Here is a 25732-nt window from a genome sequence, read left to right as displayed (position 1 = left end):
ATAATCCTTTGATGCTTAATATTCAATTCAAGCTGATGTTACAGTTGTGGTGGATGAAAGGAAAGTCAAAATTCTCTAACATCTCAGTATTTTCCTCATTACTCCAGTTTAGGCTGTTGCTTGTATCCAAGATTCCAATTTTTCCCACAATGCCGATGCGTTTTCAGGAGAGAAACTGTTTTCAGAAGTCAGGAGAAAACTGTCCTCCCCATCTGTCTCTGATCTTGTCGAGTTCACCCACGCTTCCTGCATAGATGATCTTTGTAGCAAAAGAGCTAACTATATCCTACCACGGTGATACCAAACAATTGGCTCTACATCCAATGGACACATTATTTTTTGTCTAAAAAATTGTCTACATGATGATTACAGTGAGAGATTTAAAGCTGGTGCTGCTCCATGTAACACATCACCACCCATATATGGAAGTGTCTTCCTGTGTATGACTTTTTTTTTTTTTTAAATCGAAAAGTGTGGTAAAAAATTATTTAAAATTACACTTGGAAAAACTAACTATTACTTGTTTGTTTCATACTTGCTCTGAACTATCATATAAGGTCTTTAAGAAATATGAAACTGCTAACTGATTTTTAAACAAAATGTTTTAGAACCTCTGTGACCCACAATTCAGTATTACCCATTGTCCTCAGACCTTTTTTTAGCAGTGCTCTGTGAGTCAGCTGTAATAGCTTTAACAATTCTGGAAGCAGCCATCACCATGAGCCATTTTCTTTTAAAAAGGTACAAAAACGCCCAGTTGATGGCGGTTAGCACTAACAACACTCTTTGTAACATTAAAACAACCATTTCATGGCAGAAGGTTGAACACAGACATTACTCACCCTCAGCTCCCAGGAGGTACGAGTAGAAGCAGAGGAAATTTGTGCTGAGGTAGAGCCAGCCCTGGCAGGGCACTTTGCCTCTCCAGTAACTGCACGAGTAATATGTGACCAGCTTTTCCTGGGCGGGCAGCTCGAACCACTTCTCAAACCTCAAAAGGGACTCTCTGAATTTATCTGGATCCTCCTCCAGCACCATGGAGCTCTTCCCTTCTTCAGCAATAAGGCCCTAAGAGCAAAAAAATATTGATTGGTACAATGACTTGCCGAGGTACTAATACCAATCAGACTTTTTCAGATTTGGTCGGGTTACAATCACCAGATCCAAAGTATTTTATTGGTATTTAATGTGATAGATCAACAACCAGAGCACAAATAAGTAAAAGGAATTTTTTTATGATTTTCAAAATCTTTTGCAAATAAAATTCTGAGGAAGCATGATGAAGATGAAGAAACACCCTAGATAGGTCAGGCGTTGTGTTGGAGAAGTTTAAAGCAGAGCAGTTTGTCACAAGCCATATAGGGACGCAGCAGACATGAGGTGCTCTGAACACACGAGCCCAAAACTGAACTTATTGGATGGTGGGAGTATCATGAAGTGAAGATGCTTTTCTTCAAAAGGGACAGAAACTGGCCAGTTTGAAAGAAAATGGCCTCCGACAGGGCAGTCTTCACAGAAAACTGAAGCTGCATTCAATCAGAAGAACATTGATATGGTTTAGATCAAAACATATTCATGTGTTTTAACAAGCCACACAAAGTTCAGACCTAAAACCATCTGAGAAGAAAAAACTGATTATCTTGAACCAGAAGAAGAATTGGCAAAAGGTTGTCTCTCTAGATGTGGAAAGACATGTGTATGTAAGACTCCCCCCAAAAGTTGTTACTCCAGTGAAATATGGCTCTAATGTACTGACTCCTCCAGGCCTATATATAAATGCACACCACACTTTTCAGATTATTATTCCCAAAATGATTTGAAATATTTGAAAATCGTGCCTCATTTTCCTTCTACTTCACAATGATGCACTACTGTGTGATTATCACATAGAATCCCAATAAAATACATTAAAGTTTGTGATTGTAAAGTAAGAAAATGTAAAAACATAAGACTAAAAACAAAAATAAAAACAAATCAAGGGGTATTTTATTTATCACCGTAAGACAATTGACACATTTATATAGCTGGTTTCTGGTTTTCAGCAGTTCTTACTCTAATCTTTCCCTGTACGAAGCTGGTGATGTCTTCAGTGGAGTCAAAAACAGAGAGGGTCCTCATGATGTTCTGCTGCAACCATTCCCAGTGCTGGCCGATCTCTTCTTTGGTGACCCCTGGCTCAGCAACAGCAAAAATAAGTCATTTTATAAAACAAAACAAAAGCATATATATTTCTAAAAGTTGCCTTTGATAATTGACCACCTTTTTTTATAGATAAATTAAGTTAGCTGGCAAAGTATTCATATTTTTAATGTAATAATGTAAGTGGCTTTCCTGTGTATCAATACAGTTTCAAACAATTTTACTTAACTATTGGTTGACAATATCCTAAAAGCAGCAGAATCAGGGTAAAAAACGCAGTCACATACCACATGCTATGGACCAGTAGACTTGCGAGTCTGGTGTGTGGTGTAATATGCGGTAAGGAGCAACTCTGGATGTTGAGTCCAGCACAGTATCCAGAGTTCCCACAAGCAGGCCTGTAAAATACAGCACATGAACAACCAGTATGTCACACAAGCTCTGCAGCCAACAGAGACTCTGAAAAGCAGCTAAGTTTCAGATTTATGCCAACCATGACAAGAATGTCATGAAGTCCTCATTTTATGAACGTCTAAAATAACTTTGCATCAACCAGAACAATAATACAGGATGAATAAGATTAATAATTCAAACAGTACAGCATCCATTAACCTTAGGCGGTTGGTCACTGATTTTATATTTTTTTTTCACTTGGATCATAGTATGGCTTTAAAAACAATGTCTGGCAGCAGAAATTCATAATGTTCCCAGTCCCTGCCAGCACTAAATTTAGCTAAATCTGTTACCTTTACACCCTCTCACTGTCGAGCCCTCCATGAATTATTAAGAAGGCTGCGCTGAAAGCGCTATCTAACAGACTGCAACAGTATTAGACCAGCCTGCCTCCTGTCTGCTCCATATGGGCCAAAGATGAGCTGCCAAGTAGTAAAGCATTTGGCACATCCATCTCAAGTGACACCATTCAATACTTATTTCTGCAAAACAAGACTAGAAAAGATGCTTCTGATATAGAAAACTAGCCCCCTGACTCACATCATTAAATACATTACCTCTACTGTCCTTATATACTCTACATAGCATCTTTAGATCCAGTCATTGAAACCACTTACCTTACAGCAATCACTCTCTGGTAAGTGGTTAGAAAGTGTGACTAACAATAGGTCTGATTATTATCAGGTTTCACACGTGGGCTTTAAAGGTGAGCTATTATGCCTCCCTTTAAACATTTAGAATAGGTTTATGGGCTACACAAAACATGTTCATTATAGTTTTGCACAAAATCATTCTGGAATAATTAGATCTACCCTCCTCAGTTTACCTTGTTGTTTGAGCTCCTTTCAGAATGAGCTGTTTTAAGGCTCTGTCACTTTTATGCAAATTAGGTAGCAGGCCCCGCCCCCAAACTCAATGTTTACACTCGCATGTGAAAGGGGCTGCAAACAGACTCAACAACAGCACACCTTTGATCCTGAGTCAGAAGCTGAAGAAGAGGAGCCACCTGCACAACAAGCGAAGATGCAGCAACAGTTTCAACAAGTAGCCTCTTCCTACAGGGCTGCCTTAGAGAGAGAGCCAGACCTACGTTGAAAGCCACATTTCTGCAGTGTTAAACTATCTTGTTTTATGTTCTCAGCTGCCTAAAAACATTTGTCAGTGAGTGTTGTGCTTTTATGAAGTGTTGCTTTGTGTAAGATACTTCTAGGAGGCATTTTGGTTGTTTTAAAATCGGAAGAATCTGAGAGAAAAAAGATGCGGTTAGCATCTGCGGTTAGCATTATGCTAAACGTTAAGATATCTGTGAAAAAAGATGCTAATAGTGCTAGCATCCCTGTGGGATTTTCTATCCCACAAGGATGCTAGCACTATTAGCATCTTTTTTCACAGACGTCTTAACAGTTAGCATAATGCTAACCGTTTAGAGGTCTGTGTCTTTTCAGCTGCAGTTATGTGTAAGGGAACTATATGCATTTTTGGCATGCATTAATGCAAATGTTAGGTGGTTTTTGTTATTGGAATAACAACCTAACAACTTCAATGTAAGATGTGATAGAAAAGTCGTGTTAAATTTTGTATGTTAGTACAAAGGGGTTAACAAACGTGCAAATCTGTTTCTCTCTTCCAATTTGAATTTTTCCAGCTGGTATTTTCCAATACATGTATTTACCACTTGTAAAATAAGCAAATGCTTTATTCTGCTAGGATCTTCTTACTTGGTTGTCTTTTTCCAGTTCAGCAGCGCTGCATGCAGTCTTAACTACTTCAGCCCTACCCTTTTTCTTCTCTCATATTTGAGTGTTGGTATCTTTTCTAATTTCTTCTCTGGTGTTTATTGGGATGATGGCACAGGCGTGGTGGATGTATGCACTGGTTGGATTGGGTTGGGCTCGGCTGGGGTTTCTAGGTGAGGAGCAGCACCCACTGATTGTGACGTAATAACCAGGAGGTTTTTGAAACAGCTAATTTTCTAGACACCAACAAAAACATTTACTTATTCCCAAAAAAACAGTTAGATGTCTTTTTTTGTTTTTTTAGTGCTTGAACTGTTTCTAGAAGCATTAGATACCCAAATGGAACTACCAAAACGTGCAAAAGTGCTGGCCTAGTGGTTAGAGAGCTGGGCATTTGCAACTTGGAGGGGCCCCAAAGGTCAGCGGTTTGAAACTCAGTTTGGGTCCTTTGAGCAAGACCCTTGACCAAAGAGTGCCCACTTTGTGCTGCTCAGGGTTGGCAGCACACTGCTCCCTAAGGGATGGGTTAAATGCAGAGACAAATTTTCCCTCAGTGGGATTATATATTTTTTTTCAAATGTACATTTTGCTTAATAGGTCACCTTTAAATAAATATACACTGAACACAATCCAGATTTATGATCTCAAAAAAAAAAAAAAAAAAAAAAACAAGGATTCGGACGATTTACAGAAACTATGCTGTACAATTAAAATGGCAATAAAATGCTTTCAGCAAGAGCAGTTATAATCCTTTAAAGCCTAGATTTTACAGTTCATCTACACATATTTAAGCTTCAAACATGTCTTAAGTTGCCCTTTATAAACAAAGCATTCCTAAAAGTTAACGCGTGGTGATCTCCTATAATGATGGTCGGTAGAGGGTTCCATTATTATATATGTCACAAATGCATGTTTTAGTCTCAATCTTCCGATATGTTAATAAGCAAAGCAATTTATAACCGTAACAAAAATAAGGACAAGGAACATACAGCTTTAGAATTGTAGCATCAATAACATGGTTCGCTGAAGGTTTTGTGGCGCAGCTCCTTCTGATAACTCACAGTATGTTTACAGCCTCTGCAGTGGCTCTTCAAAGTGTCCACAATCCCGTTAAAATGTCAAAAGAAGACGACCACGATACATAATTTCAGAGGTTTTGCCACAAATAATGTGAGATATTCCCTGCTCGATTCAACTGAAACACAAACATGGGAGGAGGGAAAAAGATTCAAGACTATGAGGATCTGATCCTACATAGTCACCTACACTACATCACTCAATATTTAATCAATCTGCCTCGTTAAAATTCCTCAAACCACTCAGATTATGAGAACATCTCCTCCCAAAGCACTCTACAGGAGACCTCTCAGATTTAGTCGTTTCTGTACTTTGGTTAGGCCATTCCTACACATTTTTTCCTCTCTTGTGAAGGCAAGGCAAATTTATTTGTATAGCGCATTTCAGTACAAGAACAACGCAAAGTGCTTTACATGATTAAAACATTGGAAAATAAAAACAGAATAAAAGTTAAAAAAAATACCAGTGTGAATAAAATGTAGGAAAAATAAAACATAGCAAAATGGAAAATAAAAGCAAATATAATGATTTTAAAAACAGTTGGTTTACAAACTTAAACTAATGAGGTTTAAATTAACAGTTTGACTAGAACAGACAAAGGCAATCCTAAACGTGTTTTTAATCTTGATTTAAAGGAACTCAGGCTTTCAGCACTTTTACAGTTTTGTGGAAGTTTGTTCCAGATCATTGGCGCATAAGGAACTAAATGCTGCTTCTCTGTGTTTAGTTCTGGTTCTAGGTATGCAGAGTAGGCTAGAATCAGAAGACCTGAGTGGTCTGTAGGGTTGATACACTGATAACAAGTCTGTGATGTATTTAGGTGCTAATCCATTCAGTGATTTATAGACTAACAGAAGTATTTTAAAGTCTATTCTCTGAGATACAGGGAGCCAGTGGAAGGACTTTAGAACTGGGGTGATGTGCTCTACTTTCTTAGGCAGATCTGTAAAAACATCATTGCAGAAATCGATTCTACTAAAGATAAACGCATGGATTATTTTTTTCCTGATCCTGCTGAGATATTAGTCCTTTAATCCTGGAAATGTTCTTCAGGTGACAGAAGGCCGACTTTGTAATTGTTTAAATGCTTTTGGAGGTTCAGGCCTGAGTACATAGATGAAGCGATTCTTGTGCGTCTTTGGATGTATGCTTGGACTCACTGAGAAAATTCCTCCTCTTCTGATTTCTGGCAGACGGCCAAAGGTTTTGAGTCAGAACTGACCGGTATTTAAAACTGTTCATTTTACCCACCTTGTGAAAAAGAACAATAAGATCCATCTGACGTCACCCCTGATCATGATGCTGCCACTAACATGTTTTATTACGTGCATAGTGTTCTTTTGTTTTGTATTATTTTTTGGTATTTTATTCCCAATTCTATTATGGTTTTATTTTAATTTTTTTCTTAATCAAACTTAGTTTCATTTCTTGTTTTATCCTTTGTCTACCTGTGATGTGATGGTCATGAAGTACTTTGGTCAGCTGAGGTTGTTATAAATGTGCTATAAATAATAACCTACAGATACTTTTGTACAATAAGATCATTTTGATCCTTTGTAACCTTTCTGCCAACTCACTTAAGCTAAAGGACACAAATGAGAAAAACTCAGGATGATCTGAACAGGACAGCTGAACTTTATTTCATTAGATTCTATATAATGGATGGGAGGCATTAATTCAATAAGACTAGGTGCTAAAATTAAACCCAAAGTGGCTTTAACAAAGTAATAATTGTGAACATAAGCAACCACGTTATTTTTAGTACACACGTTTCTGCTCTGATTAATACTAGAGATGCATCAATCCAGTTTTTTCTGATCCAATCCGATACCGGGGGCTAAGCGTATCGGCCAACACCCGATATCGCTCTGATACTACTGTTGAATGAATAAACTGTATACATGTGAGTGAAGTTATCAGGCTTGAAAGAAACGTTAAACGAAAGTTCTGCATGTTCTTTACCAAGGTTCTATTGGAGGTGCTTATTTAAGTTTGTCGTGTTGAATTTACCAACCTTATCACCGCCCTCGCAACTTACGCATTGAAGATGCTGCATGTTACCGTCGGACTTGGCGTATCAAGTTTGAACCTTTTCCAAATAGCAGACTGGGCTCGGTCCGGCACTCGACCCATGTTGCTCTGTGTTTGCTCATCGCTAGCTGCTGTGCGTGCTCTGCGTAACCGCCATTGCAAATATGGAATAGAAGTGACTAAATCACTGTAACTGTATTGCTGTGTATGATATTAATAAACAAAGAAATTACTAGATCAGAATGCTGGATTGGCATCAATCATCCAATATACGATCCAGCTAATAAGTTGATATCAGAGCTGATATCTGATCCAGGTACTGAATCGGTGCATCTCTCATTAATACATCTGTTTCTCACCTAAACTTTACTAGACAAATGTTACATTATACGAAAGAAAATATTTTTTTTAAACAATCAAGTAAGGTTTTATATTTTTACTAGATCACAAAACTTTCTATTTTAATATGGGTGTCTACACTTTTGAAAGCTGGTGTAAATAAAGCACAATTATAGAGGTAAAACAACTTTATATCTCCATCACTACATGACCACAGATCCTTCCAGCCACTAAGTCACGGTGTCCATAAATAATACTTTTATATACAATTATCATTGTTTTATTGTATTTTTTATTTGTTGTATTTTTTAACTGTTTTTCCTTTTTTCTGTAGAGCACTTAAAAATTGTGTGTATGGTGCCTTATGTTTGTCAGATTAAAAAAAAAAAAAAACAATATTAAAAAGCTTTTACATGCAGAAACTCTCAACAAGTTGTTTATCAAGATAATATAACAATAAAGTCTATGGAAACTTTTTTTTTTTTTTTTTTTTTTATGAGTTGAAGTTCTTAACCTATCGAAGCAGCTTTGTGAAACAACTTTGGAATCATGGCAGATTTATATGAAAAACAACAAAGCTGCAGCAGGTCCAGTCTGGGGAAACAAGGATTTCTTGTTCCGTGTCCATTGCTTTACTTTTTTAGTCAAGCCAAATTTAGAGGGTGACAACTCAAATCAGCGTCAAAAAGTTGCTGATGCATTTACTGTCCAGGGAGCAGAGCTTGACATTGCTGCGAGGTAACTACATTGTAACAGTTGTTTGACTTATTTTATTTTTTTCTGGGGGGGGGGGGGGGGGGGGGGGTGTAATACTCTAAAAGTCTTTGGTGTAGTGCATCTGTTTCTTTCAAACCTGAATGGCTTCATATTTCATTACTTGGTAAATTGCCCCCTTTGACAGATACTGACCAGACTTTTATGTAAAATCCATCATAGTCAGTGTTTTTTTTGTTTGTTTTTTTTTTGCTATTTTGTTCTGTATTGCTATTTTTCCAAGACAAGATCCAAGCCCTTAAAAGACCAAGCTTCGGCATGCACTTGCCTCTGGTGATGGATGTCAGGCATTAGGTAGACTGGAATGGCCAGATTTCATTATCAAAAATCTTCAGCTACCATTTTGAGTTAAGTTGTTATAGAAACCATTACGTAAAGGTCACCAGGCTCCTTTAAGTCGATTTTCAAATCCTAACGAGGTTCACTGCAGAACTGAGGCAACTACCACCGAAAATGACCGCCAGCCAGACAGCAGATGATGAGACCAATCAAACCAGTGCATACCATCCACCACGCATCCGGCATCCTGTACCGTCATCCCAATAAACACCATAGAAGAAATTAGAAAAGAATACCAACACTCAAATATTAGAAAAGAAAAACGGGAGAGCTAAAGTAGTTAAGACTGCATGCAGCGCTGCTGAAAAAGACAACCAGGTTAAGGAGATCCTAGCAGAATACAGCATTTGCTTATTTTACAAGTGGTAAACACATGTATTGGAAAATACCAGCTGGAAAAATTCAAATTGGAAGAGAGAAACAGATTTGCACGTTTGTTAAAGTTCTAAGGACCCTCATTATCTACGTTTGGTTCAGCTTCGCGACCCACAACAGCATCTATCAGAGCTGATATGAGGAAAACACACAATATGAAACCATATTGGTGAATGTTGTGATAATGGTATGGCGTGTAATAAATAAACAAGTAATTAAAAAAGTGTTTTTGTGTCTTTCTGCTCTGGGCTTACAGCAAACATTGACCTCAGACAACAAATAGTCCATCAAGGCTCTGGAAAAAGAACTCAACATTCATTATTTCTGGGTTTTAGCGCTACGGTTGCTGCCGTTTTTGGCATTGAAAACAACACCTCTTTACCTTCAAAACCTTTTCACACAGCATTAAGCAACGAATGTCACCAACATCATTGTCAGCGTTGCAGCAATAAAGCCACATTCTCCATGTCTATTTTACTGGTGTTGTGCATATAAAAACGTAAACTTGAATTTACTACACGAAATTGGGACTCTTTACGGATCGCTTCCATTTGCCGTCTCAGTGGTGAGTAAATGAAGTGTTGAGAGAGTAATAATAATTTAAAAAAGGTTAAGAAATTATTTTTATATGTTGTACAAGCTTACATCCATCATGGACAACACCTTCCACCCCCTGCACCAGACTGTAGAGGAGCTGAGCAGCTCCTTTAGTGACAGACTTAGACATCCTGTCTGTAAAACGAAGCGCTACCGCAGGTCATTCATTCCTGCTGCTATCAGATTATACAATGCTGCACTATGACTGTAACCATAACTGTAATAACCAACGTGCAATAACTAATGTGCAATCCTGTTTAATACACTGTGCAATAATCCTGAAAGAAGTGACTTCTGCTGCTATTACCACCTGAATATATGTCAATACATATGTATATAAGTCACCGTGAATGTACATAAGACATCCTCTGCCTTATTTCTATTTTGTATTTTTATTCTTATTTTTCTTATCTACTTCTTTTCTTTTGATCCACTGTATAAACGAGGACACACTGTATATAACCGATGCACCTTCTTCTTCTGATTATTGATTACTGAGCCAATGTGACATGTGAATTTCTCCAATGTGAGATCAATAAAGCCTGTCTTATCTTAGAAAAACACATGAAACAGCAGCATTAAGGCCACTTAAACCACTGCTGAAAAAAGAAATTAAAGGAACACTTTTTAATCAGAGCATAATATCAAGTAATATCAGGTAGGTAAACTTGAGGAATATGGATCGGGTCAGTTCAGTAGTAGAGGGGAAGTTAATGAAATTAACAACAAGGGGCACGAAAGGGGCAACAATGAGACAAGCCCAAAAACAGGAATGGGTTTTGCTGGTGGTGACCACAGATAGTAGTTTCCCTCCTCATTTTTCACTGATTGCTTTTCAGCAATTTCGCATTTGACCACGGTCAGCGTCACTACTGGTAGCATGAGGCGATACCCAGCAAAGGCAGTCCCACTCCATCAGGGCAGTGCATCAATACGTGCCATTGTCAGACGTTTTGCTGTTGGGTCTCCCAGCATAGTCTCAAGAGCATGGAGGAGGTCTCAGGACTCAGGAGACGGGCAGTTACTCTAGGGGAGCTGGACAGTGCCGCCGGAGGTCCTAAACCCATCTGCAGGACCAGTATCTGCAGGGTCTGGAGAAACTGTGGTGACAAGTTTGGTGGTGGGTCAGTGTTGGTCCAGGAAGGCATATCCATGGAGGGACCCACAGACCTGTGCAGGACAAACTATGGCGTCCAGACTATCATTAGTTATCGAGATGAAATCCTCAGACACATTGTTAGACCCTCACTGGTGCAGTGGGCCCTGGGTTCCTCCTGGGGTCATGATAAGGCACATGGTTATACATATTACCCATTTCATATCAGTATGGATATCCAGCATGGTTTTCCCCTCAACTGAGATCTAAGTTGTTTTGAAAACGTTCCTTTAATGTGTTTTAGCAGTGTACAATGTACTGTGCATTTATACACGTGCAAACTTACAAACAGCGCAATCATAAAATGTATTATTTGGATATGAAAACAGCGAGACTCCGTTAAACAGGCTGAATCTACCGCTGACCTGCAAAGCATAACTGCCTCTCACTTTGAATACATCAGCCAAAATTATTGCAATGCAAACAACACTACACCATCATTGTGATATTTTTTGCATAGATAGATTTAATATGTCGTATGGTGCTTATTCACTACAATGTAGAATCACCTTTATTTGTGCCTCTTGTAATGTCATTGATCAAAAATACTTACGGCATAGAATTAGCTATTTATTTTGTGCAGCACTTGAGGAATTGTACTGCGAACTCTTGCAGTGTGCATTGCAGTGGTATCAGTGTACGTTTATTCGTTGAAAATAAATATATAAATTAAAAATAATTAAAACTAACCAAAGTGACAGCGTCTTTAATACGTGGCGCGACACCTTTTATCATTTGAACTTCGGAAACCTACGCATAATAGGGAAATTTGTGCGGAAAATGCTAAGAAATGAAAGCGGCCCATATAATCGATGAACAAACACTAAATCTTAAAAGGGAAAAAAAAAAAACAGCTTTCCGGTGATTGTGGTGTTTCCAGCTGTTTGGTGCCTCTACAGACACTTGACTCCTACCTGTTGCAAAGAGACTGTTTGTTTTCCTGGGAGGTTCTCGCTCCCGCACCCTGAACGCCACACGGCGCGTTAGCCAAGCAGCGATAATGGTGACTTAACCCGAAACTAACTAGTGTTGAAATGTGATTGGCTAAGCGGAAAGGGCAGCTCCTGCAAACATGCGAGAAATCAAAACCCGAGCCGCTAACGTTACCTGTCAGCCCGCCACCTCCGTCTCCGTACCCCCGTCTCCTTTGCAGCACAAAATACTCGTTATCCTTCTCGGTGACCCACAGTTTGAAGGCGTTTTTCAGCAGGATTTCTTCAGGTTTGAGCCACATGTTTCCAACGTGACGGGGTTCTCATGTAAATCCACCTGACATGTCACGGTCTCCCGTCAAAAAAGCCCCTACGAGGAGAACCGGAGACATTTGTTTGTGTCCGAATCCCTCCCTTCGCTTCCCACGTCGACAAGAAATGCTGGCACGCACGCAATGCATCATGGGATTGTAGTTTATACAGAGAACGTCGTCTTACTTGAAAATGGGAGCTAGAGGTAGTATATCCATAGCCGGAGCAAAGCTGCTGGGGCCCTTAAAGCTGTCATCATTTTACCACGGCTCAACTAATCCCTCCTTTACATCTCGAAAGTTTAACATTTTACTTGTTGTTCGTGTAAATTAACCAGAATTATAGAAATATTTCAAGGAATATATTACCCAGGTGTGTTGTCATTGCCCCCCCACCCCCACCTATGGAAGACCTCCATACCTACCAACAAATATACAGTACAAAAAGTATAGATTGCCACTAAAGGATTTTACAAAATACATTTTAAAGAGCCCACTTAAGAGGCAAACCAAAACGACCATTTTCTGTGTATTTTGATTGATGGCCTCACAAAACGCACAAGAATTGAAATTATCAAATGGAATATTTTATATTATTGTAGATGAGTCACTATTGACTGATTCTGGCATAAATTCTGATGAATCTGAGTTGCTGCCGTGGAAAATGGTGAATATGCCATTTTCCATTCATATGTGAATATGAATGGAAAATGCCGTGGAATATACACGACAAGTCTGTGTATATTCCCTGTGTTTTCCACCTGAATGGTTGTAGGTCATTTTTGTGCAATATTCTACTTGTGTCACTTTACATCATAATGTGATTTGCATTCGATCGAATGAGATTTTACATACTCCTCTCCCCCTATGGTTAACTGGAATGATAGCGAGAATACAGGCTGTACTGGAGGCGAGAAAGGTTTTTGGCAGAGTTAGCAGGTAATGCAGGAGTTCTACAGGAAAATTGGATTTACAAATTCCTCTTAACATAAAACATCAGCTGTTTTAATATCAATTTGACACTAAATGATTGCTGGTGATTATTAAAAGTTAAATCTGGCCAGTCCATTCTGCAATGGTCCTCTTTCCTACAATCTAAACAGTGTGCAAAACCATTTTTCTGCACCCCAACTGGCATAAAGATCTGAATAAAAAGTGAGATATAACTATTACTAGAACAGTTATTAAGAGAATTTATATTTATATATTTATATATATATATATATATATATATATATATATATAAAGAATTGTTTATATAATTATATAATTTGTGCTGCTTTAACCAAAATTATCATGGTTGAAGAGAAACGCATGCTAATAAAACATGTATGTTCCTGTGAAATCCTGCTGGCAGAGATGTGTTACAACAAATCAAGAAAGATTTAGATTAATGTTAATTTACACTACTTAGCATTAGTGACTCTCAGCCGATTCTAAATATAGTAAATGACACTGAGGTTAAGGCAAATTCTGAAACACAGAAGGACTCGGTCCAAACTGCTGCCTCCATCACGTAAATACAATGCACAAAGCAGTGAAAGTTGTTCCTCCAGCCCAAGGGATTTGTTCGCTAAATCTCATTTCCTCATTTTTGTTCTTGGGAGTCATAATGCCATCCCCTCCTGGCACCACAAATCGCATTAATAGTTTTGTAGTTTCTAATCAGACATAAAACGTCCCTCGAGGCATAAGCTGAAACTTAATATATCAAGATATAACTAGAGTCTAAAACACATTATAGTGCAAAACATCTGTAAACATAACTGTATTTTTTTCAGCTGCAGTTTTGAAATAATCATCAAGGTGTATTTTAAATATTTGGAAAAAAATTTCCCTATTTACACTAGATCATTTATAACAGGATTTGTTGCATCATGATATCAGGTTTTATATAATCTTTTCATAAAAGCGAACAGCAGGCTATAAAACAGATTAAATCAAATCATATGAATATAAGATTTATTTGCTTTAAACAGAAAATATGTTGCATTACAAACTGTGTTCAGTATAGTAAGAACAAAATTAGCAGACTACAAGCCCATCATTTAACTATTCTTGCTCTATACAAATGTTATAACAATATAAAATAAAGATTTAAAAAAATATTCCTCCTATCCACAATCAACTGTCCGATTGCAAGCACTTATTTTATTTACAAGACTTTTCATGTCATATGTATTGAATGTTCAGCTTTAGATAACATACCTCTACTCATGGATAAAAACTTTCCGAAACAAATTCTTTGCTACAGATAAACTCACATTTCCGATATTAAAAATCATATTATTTTATTATAACTAATTTTTTTATATTTAACATTTGGGGGGGAGGGGTCAAATTTTATTATTAATATTATTTTATTATAAGATTTCTGACTCTAGCAAGGTTAGTGTTTGCTGGTACTCATTTATTACTACTATGATTAAAATTATTACTTTTGATCATGTTTTTATTTACTAGTAATAATGTATTAATAGATTTGTTCCATCTGTTCAAATTCACTGGCTCGCCACACTCCGTCTGATTACTGATTACAGCATGTCCATTTTATTTTGATGAATAAATATCTGTCCTTTTCAGCCCCCAATGCAGTCTATGTTTAAACTTTTGGTCCTTCGTGTGATTAATTTTGACATACCTACATTTTGTTATATCAATTATTTAAACACATGGTCTTCTTTGTACTCCTTCTGCAGCACAGGCGAAGGGAGAATATTGCAGTCATTACAACGAGCATTAAGGGGTCTAAAACTAGTTTTAAATGCCCAGAAAAAAAAGTTTAGGATCTTATCAAATGGTTACTGACAAAACTTTGATAATGTACGAATTTTTTACATCTGATGGGATACTAATTGAAAAGGTATTATACGTATGGGTTGATGAAAATATTTGATTTATTGACTACTAGCTCCCACAGAGCTAGTAGTCACTATTTGCACATGCTTTAAAGCACCATGATCATTAAATGGTCTACAAAAGGTTCTTAAATTAAAAACATGCAAAGCTATTAATAAGTTTAAGAGTATCAAAAATGCATCATCAGTTTTTGTGAGAAGCTACTGTGTTTGAAAAGCCTTGTCACTGAATGAAAAACTCATGTTTACAAAAAAACCTTAATGGACAAATTAAAAAATAAGTTGTACTAGTTATACTGTTTTCTTGGTTATTTGTAATTTTTTTTGTATTTGTAACTGATGTTTCCTTGATTGACAAATTCTGGTTGTTTATTATATGTTACAGCTACTTGCCATAAAAATTCTGAAGCAAAGTTCCATTATATGTTATTATTACTTGCCATACAGGAACAGCGGTCCGGGATGACGTCACTTTAACGGCGCATCTTAGCGCGGATTTTTTAAAATAGCCGTCTCCTGTTTACACTGTTCAACTTGTAGCAGAGCTAGAATAAGCATTTTAAAGCGAATATACAAACACGTAAATTTCTATCTACTATTTTTTTTTTTATCTTTTTTTTTAGGAACATGATGACGCCATCAAAAAGCACCAAAACAACTTGCAACGCTCAGCTGGCCGTCGGTTTCCGGAGTAAGTGAAAACTCCCTGACCTAAGAACAGTTTCTCTCGAAAATAAAAGTCAAATAGTTTGCGGTAAAGTATCAATTCCAAGACACCCATGCATGTGCAATACTTCGTTAGCTGCCGTGAATCATTTTAGTTGTGTGAAACACATCGAGGTAAACAAGCTAGCATGCGCTAACGGTGATGGAGGGCAGCTCGTCGATGCTGGCTCATCCTCCTCAGGACTCTTTCCTTCAGAGGATGTTGGAGCGATTATCGTCCACTCAGAGCCTGAAACTACCGGCCGATGAGGCGCTTCCCGTCGCCGTGGTCGCCCTTCAGAGGTACCTGTCGGAGCCGACCGACGGCCAGCGTCAGGAGCAGCAGCTCGACAGCTACAGCTTCGACGTGACGATCACAGACGGAGCGTGGCGAGCCAAGTGCCTCCTTCACCCCAGTCTCAACCACCTGGTGCACAGAAACGCCCTGAGGACTGGGACGGACGTCCGCGTCAGCCGCTGCTCCTTCGTGTACAACGAGAGGCGGCTGGGCCACGGCTACATTTGCATCGAGGAGCTCGGGTGCATCGACGAGGGCTCTCGCGTCCTGCCCGGCGTCGACGTCAGCTCCCTGCCGCTGCTGGTGAAACACGGCATGGAGAGGAGCGTGGCGCTGCAGAGCGACGTCCCCCTTCAGGTGAGCCGGAAACACTACCTGTCTCTGTGGAACAACGACGATCCGGAGGGAGACATGTGGGCCTCGGGGTGTGCTTCACCAGACCAGGTCCTGGACGGTGAGATCCTGCCTTCCTCTGTTGGGGTGTTGTTACAGAGCCTTGTCCCCTGTAGGCCAGCCACAGCAGCTTTTATGGGGAAATAAAGCATTAAACAGGGCTTTATATGAAGGTAATAAAAAAACAGGGGGCTAGTGCATTTTAAGGAAATGCAAACTGTATTTTTTTTTCTAATTTTCCTTAAATATGGAGTATGACATTGAATGGTGTGGGTTTTGTTGTTTTGTTCACCAGCTTTGTCAATATGTTTATTTCAGTGTCCAGGGTTGCTCATCTTGTTACTCTGGAGTCATCCTTTAGAGGCTTATGGAAACCGCTCCCTCTCCTGGTGAAGATAATCCATAAAGCCAGGTTAAGGTACTATGGGAAATTCGGGCTCAGCATTGATTACCCATACCAGGTGAGTTTACCTTTTGTTATATTACTTGATCTATTTTTTTTTTTTACATGCATTCGACAGATGATGTACAGTGATACCACATCCTGCTGCACACTGATTCTTTTTTCAGGCTTACTTTGAAGTCGCCGACCAGAGCGGCACCATGTCGCTCGTGCTTTGGAACGAGCTCTGTCCCGAGTATTACCAGAGGATGAACGTCGGCACGGTGCTGTACCTGCGAAACTACAGCTTGAAGCAGAGTTATTCCAACCGATCCCGCCCACAAATGGACCACCACCGGATGAAAAGCTTCACCTCTGTTGGTATGGAGTCAGCGGGGTTGCAGTTTAGCTACGTGGTAGCGAGACAGAGAGATTTTTTGAATTGTTACCCAACAAAAAAATTATAATTTCACCCAATACGCCACAACACATGCGCAAAGTGTTTATGCAAAAGTCCTAAACCCAACAGGTTTAATGCCGGGCCAGTGTTGCCAGGTTTTGTGAGACAAACAAGCAACCAGCGCTATTAAAACAAGCAGCGGGGGGGACTCAGACGTAGAATGCATAGACGCTTCACTCCACAATGTTTACACTATGTGTAAATACATACGTGTTCTCATACCGAAATACTTTTTTCATACATGGTGTTACTGTTCATAGCTCTTTTTTTCAGTCTCTCTCACTCACACATCTAATCCTAATCTAATCATCTAATCCTGAGCTTTCTGTAAACATCAACATCAATAAGTTTTTATATTTTTGTGTGCTGTTTATACCCACATGCATACACACATTTGTTTTTGAAAGCCTGGAAAAGGGTTTATAATTTCCAGGTGATTCATGTGTTACACTGTGTTTACTACTGGGGCAGGAGTATAATACCTTTGAAAGAGAATCGTTATGCACAGCGTCTTGCATGTGCTGACACTCATCAGCCTTGTTTTGTCAAATACAGAGACAACAAATTAATAAGCATTAGAGTATGCAGTATGAGTTGGGTTTCTGTTATCAGCACGTAAAAACTCCTCTTCAGAATCTCAGCCCAAAATGGTGATCTGCACCGCGCAATCTGCTTTCACAGCAGTTATTGCAGCCGTAAACTGCATAAAACGCAGGCGAATAATGCTCCCTGTGCATTTACTCCCGTCAGCTCCTATGTCGGCCTAGAGCAGAAAAGACCCAGCCAATATGGCGGCGACACAGGATGTGCTCCAACCACTGAGCTATATAATACACTGGAGTGCTGATTTTGCCGAAAAACTGAAGCCACTGGCCGCCATCTTGCTCCTCCCTACTCTCACAGAATCCCATAGGATTTGTTTGCAACAACAAGCAGTTTTCTGGCTGAGTGAAAACGTTTCACAGGTAATTCTACAGTCAGTGGATGTACTAACACTATCAACTACTAGGAAACTAGGTGCTGAAATATTTTACATGTTATTCATATTAAATATATATATATATATAAGTATGTGTATATGTATATATATGTATACACATATGTAAATATATGTTTTTGTATATTGTTATTTATATATTTATAAATGTTAAATATATATATTTAAAGGAATAAAATGCAAAATATTTCAGCACATGACTTTTTCAGTACTTGATAGTTTTAGAACATAACATAAAAGTATATGACATTTGACATTTTAAAAGTTTTAAGCCCCCCCCCTGAACATGAGAAAATCATCGTTATTCGATGCTGTAGCGCACATATTCCCTAGTTACTGGGGGGAAATAGGGAGTACCAATATGGCGGCTGGTGGCTTCAAAGCGACTAGTTCAAACAGCAGGCGATTAGCACTCCAGTGTATAATAGAGATCAGTGGCTCCAACACGTTATGAGGCTTCTAGCATATTTTCTCGGTAGGTAGGAGTGTGTGAACGCGGAGGGATGTTTCTGCCAGTTCTGTGTCGGTCGCTTATTTTAGAGCCCAAATATGCGACTTCATTTTCAGAAACAAGACCATAAAAACCGGAATTTACAAGCGACTTTGTAAAAACCGGAATTTGCAAGCGACTTTGAGCTTCTTTTTTTTCCAAAGTTGCTTATAATAAGCAGACTTGGCAACACTGTACTGGGCCCTGGTATGTTTTTCTAGCAATAATTCTGTCATCATTTCTATTTAGCATGTGAGTTTATATCTTAGGTTGCACTTTTCTTTTACCTCCAAGAAATCTGTCTGAACGCTCGTAACCCAGCTGCGGTCATCACTGTGGTCTCGCCCAAGAGTGTCCTTCCCCAGTGGGGGCTGCCAGAGGTGTCCTACCAGTTCACCAGCAGGTGATCAACGCTAGCCACTGTTCCAATAAATAATAGAATTTACAGCGCCTGTGTGCATGTTTTCATGCGATAATCTTGCACTTCTTTTGGTTTAAAAGCTGCTCCTTGGTATTCGTGAGTCTTACAGGTCGGAGCTGGAGAAGCTTCCCAACGGTTTAGCTTGTGACGTCATTGGTTTGGTAACATTCGTCGGCCGGGTCGAAAGAGTCAGGAGTAAAGGGACCAAAGGTAAAAGGGGTTTGCAACTTGTTGATAGCCTGATCTTTTTTTAAGCTTCTGTATTTCACTTGATATTTTCTCACCTTTTCAGCTCCAGAAAAATACTGGACATATCGGTGGATCCACGCGGTGGACGGAACATCTGACCGTCCTTACATCCTGGAGCTTTATTCCTCGTCGCAACCGGAAATCTTCAATCAAATCTGTCCAAGTAGGTCGTTGCCTCAAACCGAGCCTTGCATAACCATTATGCAATTAATTGGGGGGGGGGGACATATACACTCACCGGCCACTTTATTAGGTACCCCATGCTAGTAACGGACTACACCCTTTTGCCTTCAGAACTGCCTCAATTCTTCGTGGCATAGATTCAACAAGGTGCTGGAAGCATTCCTCAGGGAGTTTGGTCCATATTGACATGATGGCATCACACAGTTGCCGCAGATTTGTCGGCTGCACATCCATGATGCGAATCCCCCGTTCCACCACATCCCAAAGATGCTCTATTGGATTGAGATCTGGTGACTGTGGAGGCCATTTGAGTACAGCGAACTCATTGTCATGTTCAAGAAACCAGTCTGAGATGATTCCAGCTTTATGACATGGCGCATTATCCTGGTGAAAGTAGCCATCATGGGTTGGGTACATTGTGGTCATAAAGGGATGGACATGGTCAGCACCAATACTCAGGTAGGCTGTGGCGTTGCAACGATTCTCAATTGGTACCAAGGGGCCCAAAGAGTGCCAAGAAAATATTCCCCACACCATGACACCACCACCACCAACCTGAACCGTTGATACAAGGCAGGATGGATCCATGCTTTCATGTTGTAGACGCCAAATTCTGACCCTACCATCCGACTGTCGCAGCAGAAATCGAGACTCATCAGACCAGGCAACGTTTTTTCCAATCTTCTATTGTCCAATTTCGATGAGCTTGTGCAAATTGTAGCCTAAGTTTCCTGTTCTTAGCTGAAAGGAGTGCCACCCGATGTGGTCTTCTGCTGCTGTAGCCCATCTGCCTCAAAGTGCGACGTACTGTGCGTTCAGAGATGCTCTTCTGCCCACCTTGGTTGTAACGGGTGGTTATTTGAGTCACTGTTGCCCTTCTATCAGCTCGAACCAGTCTGGCCATTCTCCTCTGACCTCTGGCATCAACAAGGCATTTCCACCCACAGAACTGCCGCTCACTGGATGTTTTTTTCTTTTTCGGACCATTCTCTGTAAACCCTAGAGATGGTTGTGCGTGAAAATCCCAGTAGATTAGCAGTTTCTGAAATACTCAGACCAGCCCTTCTGGCACCAACAATCATGCCACGTTCAAAGTCACTCAAATCACCTTTCTTCCCCATACTGATGCTCGGTTTGAACTGCAGGAGATTCTCTTGACCATGTCTACATGCCTAAATGCACTGAGTTGCCGCCATGTGATTGGCTGCTTAGAAATTAAGTGTTAACGAGCAGTTGGACAGGTGTACCTAATAAAGTGGCCGGTGAGTGTATATGCTTCTCAAATAAAGATTGGATAATTCTGGCATGCGTTTGTGTTAAGTCCCATTTACTCACGATACTCCCTAAATAAAACACATTGCAACTTCCATTAAAAGTCAATAAAGTCTACCGGTATAAAGGATGTTATCTGTAGATGCGAATGTTGGTGAACAAATGGCATCTTTAAGAATAATGAGCATGGCGGATAGGGCAGGGAGAAAGGAGGAGAGAAGTTTAAAGCAAACTAATGTCTCAAGTATTGAACATCTTAAAGAAATCTGTTCATTCATCATCTGAGAATGGAGAGAGGATGGACCACCTACAAGCTTTTGAGACACGGCTCCCTTGAGAGCTTCTAACTCAGTGACCCATGGAGCATCTCTCGGACAAACAGCCTTCACTGCACAAGAGCTTCACGTTAAAATAAAGCTAACACTACCTGGATAGATAAACACTAACTTAATGCTAATTTCAGCCCGTCTGTGGACAGGCGTTGTGAAGTAGCTCAGGGCGTAAACGTTGAAGAGCGTTTCTTGTCCCCATACGTACCAACGAATCGACTAAATAAGGAACCGTATTTATCTATATACAGTATGTGTGCTTCTTGTCACCTCCGTTTTTCCTCTCCCCTTTCGTCTGTAACAGTGACCTACATCGTTTGCACCCAGATGAGGGTTTGTCAGGTGGAAGGGTGCCCGCCGTACCTCACCAGCAGCTGTGAAACTCAGGTCTTCATCACGGGTCAGTGGATCTGCCTGCGGTAGTCGCTCAGCACTGCGGTGGGAGGAAGGCTGATGGGGGCGGGGCTAAAGTGTGCGATTGTCTGGGTCTGCAACAGGATACCACAAGGGCCAGCCGTATGTGAGCGACCCCGCAGTGAAGAGCTTCATTCAGTGGACCAAGACTCTGAAGGACAACGCCGTCCTGCAGAAAACCACCGTCGGCGGCCATTACTGCTACCCTCCTCCCCCACGCAGACTGGCCCGGTCAGCGGCCGACACATCCGGTGATTTGTTTCTCTGTGGGAGTTCAAAGACTTTAACAGAAACTAGGGCTGAACGATTTTGGAAAATAATCAAATTGCGTTTTTTTTTTATCTTAATATTGCGATTTAATACGATTTATTTCCCCCAGTTTAATTTATCATGTCTTTTTAAACATATACAAAACAACAAATCCATTTGTTTCGTCTCTGTGCGGATTAGTTACTAAAAGACCCACAGCCTCTAAACTCGGCGCAGTAATGATTGCGTTCTGCGTTTGGTTGAAAATATATTTCAACCAAAATTGCAATTTTGACTTTTTTCTGCATTAACCACAAGCGACAATTGTTGTCTGTTCAAATGGCCTCTAGATAAAGATGTTTGTTAACAAGGACTATTTAAAACAAGAACTTTTAATGTTTTTATAAATCAGAATATTGTTCAAGAGAACAGCTTTTAATTGATTTGGACATCAATCCTTGTTGAACATAAAGTGCAACCAACAAGCAAAACTATGTATTAAACTGATTGACCAGTACTTAATGCTATGTATGATTATATAAACTCTAAAACAAGTAAGAAAGTTAGATTATCTCACTGCTGCAACAGTCTTCCCTTCCATTTGGAGGCAAAACCACTTCAAACATTTTACTGACACCTAAAGGACGCGTCTAATTCCCTAATTGTTACATAGCCAAAAATTGCAGACCTCTGCGATTTGGAAATTGCGTTTTTTTTAAATCGCAATTATATTGAAAATCCGATTAATTGTTCAGCCCTAACAGAAACTGTGAGTGTTGTTTTTTTTGTTTTTTTACTTCATACCTCTCCTTCAACGCTTAAGGTCAAATTCCATTGGTTTCTGCATCCGACCTGAAGAGGGAGCTAGAGAGCCTGCAGTATAGGGAGCATAAAAAGCTGGCGATCCAGGGACAGATCACAGCAGTGCGCTACACAAAGCGAGAGGGCAGAGAGGTAACAGGGTTTGTTTTCAATAAGTGTGTAGCAATGATGGCAAACTAAACTGAAATGGGTTTGCTGATTTATTTTATTTTGTTTTTTTTAGGTTACAGCAGGTCCCGAGCATGTTGACGCACATGCTGATCCCGCAGCGGCTCAGCCAGCAGCAGAAGACGGTCTAATGTCTCCCTCTATGGACGGAAGCCACGCTAAGACAAGGAAGAGAAGAGTTCCAATAAGGTTTGGATTTTTTTCTTTTATTTTTTCTGAATTTTTATGCATGTGCACAGAGTAATTATAAATACTGGTACATTTAATTGAACGTGTTCTAGTAAAGCCACACCTGGCTCCCCAAATCGTGGCAGCACCCCAGCTAAAAGGTAATTAAGCTCTACCTACCTACACGCATGCACGTATCAGTGGAAGGTTTCACCCATTCCTAGCTTATATGTCTGCCTGCTCCCAGGAGGCTGGAATACAGAAAGCCAGGGGAAAGAGAAGAGGAGGAGGAGGAGCAGGAGAACTCTGTATATGAGGAGGTCCAGCATGAGCAGCAGGAATGTCAGGGTGAGTTAGTGGTGCTTAAGTTTCGCTGCTCTGTGTGTGTGTGTGTGTGTGTGTGTGTGTGTGTGTGTGTGTGTGTGTGTGTGTGTGTGTGTGTGTGTGTGTGTGTGTGTAACGCCTCCGTCTCCCACCAGACTCCACTGCTCCGTCCTGGCAGAGCAGCGGCTGGTCTACGCAGCGAGAGCAACTCTCCGAGCATCTGAGTGAGGGCGGCCTGCACCGGGACAGCGTCTCTCGCAGGTTCACCTTCGACGAGAAGAGCGCTCTCCTGCAGTGGAGCAACCTTCAGCCAACCCGGTGGGCGCCAGAGACGGCTGGCGACGCGCTCCCACCCGTCACCTGCCCCGGACACTATCGGCTGACGATACTTGGTAAAGCGGAGCTGTCCGTGGTGACGGATCAGCTTTCTTCCGGCACTTCACCACCTGTGTTTATTAGGGCTGGGCGATATGGATTAAAAAATACATTTTCGGATTTTATCATACCAAATCCGATTAATCGATTTTTTTTCCCTCCTTTTTGTTTCATAAAAAGAAATTAAAGAAATTATTTTAAAACCTTGCTTTTATGTGAAGCATTTCGTCAGGGAGTTGACCTGAATTCAAAATGCAACTAAAAACAAGCTGTGAAACATGTTTGTAAAACAAGATGGCAGCCGTGCCATTATAAACAATGAAAATATAATAAAACATTTGCTGCTAGTTGTATTACACATTGAGCTAAGAACAGGCTTCACTGCACTTGTGAACGTCAAACTAAGTAAAAAAAAAAAAAAGTAAATAAGTAAATGAGGTACCTCGTATTATTGTAAAAAAAGTTTCCACTTAACAATATTTTGACAATATATTTGCCTAAACATATATTCAGCATCACATGCTGTTCTCTTCATGGAAACCCAATGAGTGTATTGGCAAAATAAAATCCAGATTTTCCAAAAATGAAATCTTTAAAGAATTGTAAATTCGAATTAATCGATTTATCGCCCAGCCCTAGAGTTTATATCGTTACATTTAGGTCAGTGAGTCATACTGAGGGAGTAAACCCGTTCACACAGTCAGAGGTCTGTGTGACCTTAGAAAACGGGCAGAATTCATGCAGCTATTGAGGTTAAGGTGGATCTGCTCCTCTTCATGTGTGCTTTGCATTCTGCTCTATTTTCAACAAGGCTCTGCATCACGTCAGCTTCTGGAACATAAAACATTTGTCTGCTGTTTTCTGCATATTTCCAGCCTATAATCAGAGTTCTGATCATGCTATTTTGTTTTTTTCACAACTTCCTGTTAGGTATTAACAAGCAGATAGCTGTCGACGCAGCGTTTCTCCCCGTGGTGCGCTCCGACGACCCCCGGGCTGTCGGTCTTTCTCAGGATCCCCATGACAACTCCATGCTCTCCTGCCTCTCATCGGGTTTCCTCTGCCCCCTCGGCAGCACAGCCAGAGAGAGAGAAGTAACGCTCCATGAGTCAGGTAGCTACAGGACAAATAAATCCCTCCTCAGATGGGGGGGCTGCTAACCCAACTGAGCATTTAGTCAAGTATCTCCAGGCCAACGGAGAGCTTTGATTTCAACTTTTGGTTCTTGCAGAGGAGATCTTGGCAAGCGCCCAGGAGCTGGAGGACACGCACGTGGTGTGCTTTTTGGATCTGTGTCAGCTGGGTGGAGATAAAGTGGAGATCCTCGTCAACAAGGTGTACAGGGTGACAGATGTTACGCTCGACTAGAAAAAGGGACATTTTCTTCTCCTCGTCGTCGTCAATCGTGGACATTTTATTTTTGATAGAAAACAGGCCACAATCATAAACAGATTAATATAATTTGTGGGGTTTTTTATTATTAAAATACTAAAACACAGAAAATGATGTCTTTTTATTTCAAGTAGAAATCAGCTGGATCAACATGAAATAGCGCAACTGAATTGGGAAATCAATGAGAATCAAACGTCACTTGGGAGCAGGGAGCATCACCCAAGCAGCAGAGGGGGTTTCCACTGTGAATGTCCCGTTTAAGTTACAGCATCTCAATCCAATGTGAAGTTCGGACTTAAATGAAGGATTTCCCAGTGTCCTTTGGGTCATTGTTCTACTACTTAAGGTCACAGACCGATGGCAGCACATTCTTCAGAATATCCTGGTAGAGAGGCCCAGACCGTCAGAATACCGCCACGTTTGACTTGTGGGGTTTTTCTAAGATGCTGTGTTGGCTTTACCTGAATTTAAAAGGATGCACACCTTCCATAAAGCTGTTTTCTCTCATCAGTCCACAGGATATT

At 40.2% G+C, this 25732-nt stretch overlaps 2 protein-coding genes across 3 annotated transcripts in view; one reads left to right on the top strand and one right to left on the bottom strand.

Moving 5' to 3' along the window:
• tbc1d8b (TBC1 domain family member 8B) overlaps window positions 1-12395 on the bottom strand; it is a 28588-nt gene extending 16193 nt beyond the window's left edge. For both annotated transcript variants that reach the window (XM_012864703.3, XM_012864704.3), the window contains exons 1-4: window positions 12124-12395; window positions 2427-2537; window positions 2053-2171; window positions 843-1068 (exon numbers count right to left, since the gene is read on the bottom strand). In XM_012864703.3, the coding sequence (XP_012720157.2) occupies window positions 843-1068; window positions 2053-2171; window positions 2427-2537; window positions 12124-12250 (583 nt within the window). In that variant the 5' untranslated portion in view covers window positions 12251-12395. The remainder of the gene's footprint in view (window positions 1-842; window positions 1069-2052; window positions 2172-2426; window positions 2538-12123) is intronic.
• A 3202-nt stretch (window positions 12396-15597) lies between these two features.
• radx (RPA1 related single stranded DNA binding protein) lies at window positions 15598-25319 on the top strand. The gene is made up of 15 exons (XM_036143311.1): window positions 15598-16574; window positions 16832-16974; window positions 17084-17276; window positions 19137-19245; window positions 19373-19473; window positions 19556-19675; window positions 21601-21696; window positions 21794-21961; window positions 22783-22913; window positions 23005-23138; window positions 23231-23278; window positions 23365-23465; window positions 23597-23833; window positions 24747-24929; window positions 25048-25319. Exons 1-15 carry the CDS (start codon window positions 15986-15988, stop codon window positions 25182-25184), a joined length of 2490 nt encoding a protein of 829 aa, XP_035999204.1. The 5' UTR covers window positions 15598-15985; the 3' UTR covers window positions 25185-25319.
• The last annotated feature ends 413 nt before the right edge of the window (window positions 25320-25732 follow it).

Source organism: Fundulus heteroclitus, chromosome 11 (assembly GCF_011125445.2).
Source record: "Fundulus heteroclitus isolate FHET01 chromosome 11, MU-UCD_Fhet_4.1, whole genome shotgun sequence".
Taxonomy (NCBI): Eukaryota; Metazoa; Chordata; class Actinopteri; order Cyprinodontiformes; family Fundulidae; genus Fundulus; species Fundulus heteroclitus.
The sequence above is the reverse complement of the archived record's forward strand: the minus strand, read 5'-3'. Positions and strand labels throughout refer to the sequence as shown.